A 7,500-nucleotide genomic window follows, 5' to 3' on the forward strand; every position below is an offset into this window, starting at 1 on the left:
CTGGTCCTAGACTTTAATTGGCCAAAACACAATGAAAACGTTGCGTCATTATGTTTCTTATTAAGTCGTTATGATTTTCGCGTTCCCACTGCAAAGAAAAGCGACATAGTCATAGTCAAAGCCATAATCATAATCATAAGAAAATGGTCGATAATTTTCTTATGATTATGATTATGTTGATCATAAGGGCGCCTATGATTATGTTTCTGGACGTTCCCACTAAGACATAAGCGACATAACAGCGTTATGTTCGTGTTTATGATTATGATTATGATCGTTATGTCGCTAGTGGGAACTAGGCTTTGTTATTCTGTAGTGTTCGAACACACCACACCAGTGTGGCCCATGATATTATGTCTTAGTTTTTTTTCCAGCTTGTGTTGTTAGTGGTGTCTTGTAGGTAATCCGCTTTGACACAATCTGTATTTATCTCAGACATTGGGCTTCTTATCTTCAAACTTGAGTAAATAGTCCCTGAGATACGCAATACAAAGGGGTTGACGGCGGGCGATGTGATTCAGAATACTTGTGGGGATAGCGCCTCCGAAATCAACCTAAAGAGAAAGATGGACCCTATGTTAAATTTGTACATAAGAAAATAGCGCTGCCTATTAAAAGTTACTGAGGCCGCTACACCACCACAATAGAACGCTTAAAAACGAAGAATGCGGAAAACGTTTACAAAAACGCAACGTTTTGAAAACGCTTGGAAACGATGACGCCAATGTAATCTAAGTGTTAATTAATACTTAATGAATAAAAAGAGGGACCAAAAATGATATAAAAAGTATAATCATAAAAGTTACAATTTCCTCGATTGTGATTGGCAAAAAAAACTCCTTTTTCCACTAATTCACTTGCCAAGTTGTTATCGGACAGTTGTTTTCGGATAGTTTGTTATCGGACAGTTCAACAAGTCTATCACTTTCAAAGTTGTAGCTTAAATCAACCAGTCACAACCGTGGTTTCAATCACCATAGAAACAGTGTACAGGCTCCTAAAGTGGGCTTTCCTTCTTTCAGAGCAACATTGAACAATTAACGCCTCCTTTGTCAGTCTTTTAACGCACATTTTCCTTTTCTTTCACCGTTTTCAAACTTCTCCCGCGTTTTCTCCTATCCATACTTACAACTGGAGTGTTTTGCGCTCAGTTTAAAAATACTCCACTTCTAAAAATGTTTTCAAGTTCCCGTTTTCATCAACGTTCCAGTATTCGACATTTAGTGCTGATGAGAGGTGAAAACGCACAGGAGAATACACACACTCAAACGAAAACGTATTAATAACTGTTTTTATCCGACGTTTGCAAGGGTTTTGGTGTTGATGGATAAAAAAAGGACACTTGTTAAAATGATTGAAAACGTTGTAATGTAGACGGGGCTGACGCCAGCTGATACCACAAGATGATCACAACAGGATCTTTTTAAAGCTGTATACATTGCATGGGGATACAAAAGCCAGTATATTATGAGGATACCTAAACTTCGAGCCAGGATTCGAGCTAGGATCCGAGCCAGGACTCGAGCTAGGGTCCGAGCCAGGATTCCAGCCAGGATTCGAGCTATGAGGAGCTTTCTCCGCTATTTATTCTCGAATCTTTCGGTTAGGTTATGTCTCGAATCGGTTAGGTTAGGTCTATTTGCGTTGGTTCTAGTCTAGTTAAGTCTAGTTAGGGTTAGGGTAGGTCTTGGTTAGGTTAGGTTAGGTCTCGGTTAGGTCTCGGTTAGGTCTCGAATCCTGGCTCAGATCCTAGCTCGGATCCTGGCTCGAATCCTGGCTCGGATCCTGGCTCGGATCCTAGCTCGGATCCTGGCTCGGATCCTGGCTCGGATCCTGGCTCGGATCCTGGCTTTATTCTTAGTTTATCTCGTATATTATCCGTTAGCGCAAAAGCTCTTTTAAAAAAACACTCTCGTTTTCTGGTCCTTGTCAGCTTAGCGAATGCGATTTAGAAGTGTAACGATCAAAGAACCAATAACGTATACAGGGGATGGCCTGGATTTCAGGTGGGTTACCTGACATTAGTTCTACGATGTAAAAAGACCCGTGTTTTCTATGAATCGTGAAAGATTTGAATCTAAGGGGAGTCAAAAAGCACAATTATGTGAATTAACACTGTACGATTTTTGCGTACGACTTTCTAAGACAATTACTGAAGAGCAGGAAGCCAAAACTTCGACCATTTACATTCGTGAACGTCTGTAGCAAGGGTGTCTTGATATTATTTACATGACACTATTTGTAGTGAATTCGTGGCGTAAGCTGATCGCATGCGAAAATCCAAAGCAATCGTACCCAGTTTCTAAAAAAAACCGCCTTTTACATAGACGATCTTACCTGAGAAAGGTAGGACACCATGGAATACAGCTGGCCATTCTGTAGCACAGGCTCAATAATCCAACCACTCGAATGAATCTGGAAGACAAACGTATTTGTTTTCATTACTGGGTTGCCATAGGCATTCCAGTAAGAATACGAGCAGAATTTCGCCGTTTTTTTTCCCTGTCGGAACTGAATGGAAAAGATGTATAAAGATGACAGAAATTTTTAGTCGTGTTCTTTCTGACAAATGATTAATAGGTAGCCATAGCTTTTAACGTCAGAAAAAGATTTGTTTTGTCATTCTTTTGTAAAATGAAGTTTATTTGGGAAGCCCACAATATTTCTTTAAGTGGTTCCTGGTTAACCCAATTTATTGCTACGACTTACTAGTGCGAAGATTGTCCATATTACTCATTAACACGAAGATTTTTCAAAAATATAATCGCTTTAATCTAACCCAAAATCATTCAGATAGTAAAACACTTCATATTTATTAACCATTTCCTTCGCGTTTGTGTTTGTGAGCATTATGATTTGCGATAATTCAGGTTCATGTGTTCGCAAGTTTGTTTTGGATCTCATAGATCTTTAGATCTTCAATTCAGCAAACTCTGTTTTGATTGGCCACTCAGCCTCATTCATCCCGCAGTCAAAATAGATACGGTTCGTTTCTCAGGAAACAAAACAAAAAACAAGTACTGTTTCGTCTACAGACTGAGCAGCTCCAGGGGATGATGAGAAATATGCCGCATTCGAGCTTGATCCCGTAGCCTGCTTCTTCCATTGTAGGAGTTACCAGGAGTAGCTATTGGATTCCTAGGCTTTTTTCTTTTTTCCGACTTTTTATTTTCGGCATTACTCCTGAGAAAATCCCCTTTTAGAGCCTTCAATACCACCCAACTCAGTGCTCTCTGTTTCTGTGTAAGATGCACCACAGACAAAACGAGTTTACGCTCACGGAGCGTCCAGTTTTGAATGAAAGTCAGGGTCGAGTTGTACAAAGTTCTATAGTTCACTAGCTGCTCTTTTGATAAAGCGAGCTTCCCCATAAAATGCAGCATCCTATTTCAGTTTTATTCAAAACATATCTTTCAACAAAATGACTTATTTTTAGAAACAAGGTCCTTACCTTTCCTCTGATAATGTTCTTGGTAGGTGGAACTTCTGGTAAATCCACTGACACACCAGAAACAATGTATCTCTCGGGCTAAAAGCAGAACTTAATATTTCAAATGAAATTTTGCTTCTCGGGAAATACGGAACACGGAAATTTTGCTGGCTTGTTTAGTTATGTCTTATTTAGTTACCCCTTTGTCATGTTTACAACTTCGGCAAAAATCAAGACTGCGAAAAGCCGTAAGATAAAAAAGTTGCCCCCGCAAGGTTGTCTGCGTAGAGAGCGAAATTTAGGTCTAAGAACGTTTAGCACTTGATGAGTACGACAGGTACCTATATCAGCTAAATACATTTAAATTTAAGGTCTTCGCTAGCTTGCGTCGTCAGTTGAGAGGTACTTGCAGAGAACCGAGTTCAAGCCGGGTTTTTTTTTGGCATTCGCTACTTTCACATTTCCATAATGCAATACGTTTTGGGAGGTTGTTTGCATAAAAACAATACAAGTTATTTACTCTTGGGACTGTATCATGCTTCAGTGAACTGGATATCCATTGTTCTAGTGCAAATAACCCCCCAAAATGAACTGTATTATGGGATTTGTGAAAATAGCGAATGAAAATTTCAACCCTTAACGACTACCGAACACATAAATGATGCGTAAAATGTTGGCTGGACGTGACCCATTATGGCATGTGATAGCACTACCACACAATGATCAACATGATGGGAACGTTTCAGCAGCGGCTTAAGGTGATTCCTTGGTTTTACATTGCGCAAACCTACTGCACATAATTTCTTGCGTCATTAGCGCGCGATTTAGCTCGCGCACATTGATAAAATGGCGGATTTTCATTGCCATATATAGCCTTATTGGTTAGCGTCGTACCATGGAACAAGCACGGTGATCCCCCCCCCCCCCCCCCTTAGTACACTTTTGTACATTTTTTACAACAGTGTGCGAACTTTCATCTGAAATCTATGACAGGTTCTATTTCTGGGGAATCACCTTATTAAAATCGGATCTATGGTACGACGCTGACGAATGAGGATATTTAAGGCACTTTAACAATTGCCGCGAATCCCCAATGTTGGACAAATTTAGCTCGATTTTATAAATGTAATCAATTATATAACGCAGAGCCTCGTGTCATTCTATGGTTAATTCACATAAGTCCCTGAAAAATGTATTTCAATGTCTTTTTGAGTACTTAACACTCCAGAATGGATTTAACTCGAGTATGGGCTGTTCGACTCGTAATGGTTCCTTCCGTACAATTTTATGAAATTGCCAAAAAAATTGGCAATAGATTTTTTCTTATTTTTTTTTACTACTCCATGAGGACACAAAAATGGGAGTCACCGAACTCGTTCAGGAGAACATAGCAATTCCTTGACGGATTAAGCTTGGCGTCAATGAAAATCCGCCATTTCATCAAATGTGCGCGAGCGCGAGAGACGAAAGAAATTATGCGCAGCAGGGTTACGCAATGCAAAACCAGGGAATTACCGTTAAATCCGCACGCCTTCGGCACGCGCCCGCAGAGCACCATGGGTTAGAAATATGGTAACCCATCTGTGCGGAAAACTTTGGTTTTGGTCACCGCATGACCGTACGTCCACCCCTCCTTGTATGCCAATGTGACCAGTATTTCGTGACCACATCGCGGGCTCAAGTTTAGAGCTCATCGAGGTCAGCTGTTTTTCTTTTAAGTTGATCGCTGACCAGGTACTGGGTTTCGATTGGATCGCAGGCTTAAGTCAGGTTAAGAATAAATAACCCGGGAGCTCCGGTTTTAGACTTGGCAAAATCTATGTCATAAAGAGAGAGGCAAGCCGACCACTAATCTTAGTACTTACCTCAACTCTCTCCGCAACCAAAACAACAAAGTCTCGAGATTGTTTGACAAAACACTGCGTGGTTTCGTGATGAAAATAGGCTAAACGCAAAAACATGGAAAAAAAAAAGATTTATTTACAGAAACAAATGGAACAAATGGAACAAATGAGCTTAGAGATTCAAGACTCTCAGCAAGTCAAAAACAACTCAGTTGGCTATAAAAGTGGAACAGAAGAGTTTTACCAAGAAATACCCCAGATAACCGCAGCTAGTGGTCAGATGAGGACTTGGATCACAACCTTTGGATTCCAAGTCCTGATTTAAAAGGAAAAGAACTTAGTGGTGATAGATACCAAGTGAACTGGAGATCTGCATAGGTTTTTTACAACGGCATGCAATGCGCAATCTGAGTTGTGAAATAAATATGTGAAACGGTAGTATATTAATAATATTAGTATTGTGTGTATACACCGGGGGGTAGGGGTACGCGCGCCGGACTTCCGCTCTCAGGGGCATTGGTTCGAGGCCTCGCTCTGTCATCGCCTTGTTTCCTTAGAAAAGAAACTTTTCCCTACGCTGTCTCTCTCTTTACCCAGGTGTACAAACAACAGGAGGTAGCCCTGCGAGGAACCAGCATTCCGTCCAGGGGGGACCGTGCAGCAATACTCTCCACCGCTTCATGCTGAACAAACAGGGATAAGCTCCGTCCGTGTCAGCTCCAGTTGCTGGTGTACAGAATACTGCACAAGGTAACTTTTAAACTGTAATGTGTTTCAAAGGGGTATACATGTGATTTATGCCATGACTTCCTGTTGAAGCAGCTCACTCTTATGACTTAGTGATAAACTTTACAATAGCGCGTAAACTTGCTGCCAGCGGGTAATCACGCTAACAGGGTAGATAATGAAATGACGATCAGTGTAAATCAGTCCTGTCTTTACTCACAAATTTTTGTTTGGTCATCAATTTGCCGAACAATCTTTGCTTTCTGTTGGATAAAACAAAAAGACAAGGGAATAGAACTTTAAAATTAAATCAACTGCCCCAACGCGAGTAACTAATAATGACAAACGACACAAAATGATATCTATTCAAGAAGGACTGTATGCATAAATAGTTCCAGTTTAAGCAATTTTGAAATAAAACAACAAAGAAACGACAGGCTGTGTCGAAGAGAAAATTCCATCATCATGGATTTTTTAAGTTCTCATTCAAAATCCGTCCTCTGTTTAAATGAATCAGTATGGCCACAGGTCTTGCAAGACAACGATCGGTCCCTCTATAGTAATTCTAAGGATCGGAAAGCGATCGAAATTTACGTTCGAATGAGCGCAAAAAAATGCGGCCCACCAGAGGATGACGCTCCTGGATTTTGCGCACGCACGCACTTCTCCTTAGCTTCAAACGCTTGTTTTCATAGTTACCTTGAGCATCCTATCGTACATATAACGTGTCATGGGATTTCGGACCGCTTGCCACACCGCGGGCGGTTTCACCTTGATCATTCCTTTTCCCAGAAAACTACACAGAAAAACAAAAAAAAAGTGTTTCGAAAATCAAACATTTGAAGAGCTTACTTAGTCACATGTTGTACCGCTAGTTGAGGCCTCTAGTTTCATGATCCTAGAGTAATAGACTACACAATATGACAGTCTTCTTCCAGTCGACCGGCCGACGACCAATAATCACGACTTATCTATGCTACAACGAGTTGCAAAAATAGTGGAGACACATTATCTTCTTGGGGCGTTATTAATTTATCATAATAGGCAGCTTAAGCACGCGCGTTTTTGAGACGCGGACGGCAACCGGAAGTGTGCTGTTTTCCCTTTTAACCTGTTTTCACACAACCATATTTACATTGCCAAGTATCTTTTATCCATTAGAGATAATTAGTATAAAAATTTGGGAGACACCACTGTCCTGGCACGCGAAATTTTCTCTTCCGGTTGACGTCCGCTCTTAAGAACGCGCGTGCTTAAGCTCCCTAATATCTCACACACTGCAGCCCCCCTTTCCCTCCCCCCCCCCCCCCAATCAATGTTGAAAGGGAAGGGGGAAGCGGGCAAGGTTAGAATTCTAGATCCGGCGGGTATTGAAAGCTTGAAAAGGATTTTTTTAACCGAGTGTCTCACCAATTTTGCAACGTGTTGTAGCACGTGGATACAAGTGACTAAAAGTCTATCAATCGCGCAAAGAAAGAGCTTCAAACCGACTCAGCTTTC

At 41.0% G+C, this 7,500-nt stretch overlaps 1 protein-coding gene across 1 annotated transcript in view; it reads right to left on the reverse strand.

Annotated features, from left to right (window-relative positions):
- LOC137980293 (uncharacterized) overlaps positions 1-7,500 on the reverse strand; it is a 28,607-nt gene that overhangs the window by 585 nt on the left and 20,522 nt on the right. Inside the window, exons 20-25 of the mRNA XM_068827691.1 lie at positions 6,700-6,796; positions 6,221-6,263; positions 5,296-5,375; positions 3,452-3,529; positions 2,338-2,415; positions 1-554 (exon numbers count right to left, since the gene is read on the reverse strand). The exon at positions 1-554 is cut by the window's left edge and continues 585 nt beyond it. Coding sequence (XP_068683792.1) covers positions 432-554; positions 2,338-2,415; positions 3,452-3,529; positions 5,296-5,375; positions 6,221-6,263; positions 6,700-6,796 — 499 coding nt within the window. The 3' untranslated portion in view covers positions 1-431. The remainder of the gene's footprint in view (positions 555-2,337; positions 2,416-3,451; positions 3,530-5,295; positions 5,376-6,220; positions 6,264-6,699; positions 6,797-7,500) is intronic.

Source organism: Montipora foliosa, chromosome 12 (assembly GCF_036669935.1).
Source record: "Montipora foliosa isolate CH-2021 chromosome 12, ASM3666993v2, whole genome shotgun sequence".
NCBI lineage: Eukaryota > Metazoa > Cnidaria > Anthozoa > Scleractinia > Acroporidae > Montipora > Montipora foliosa.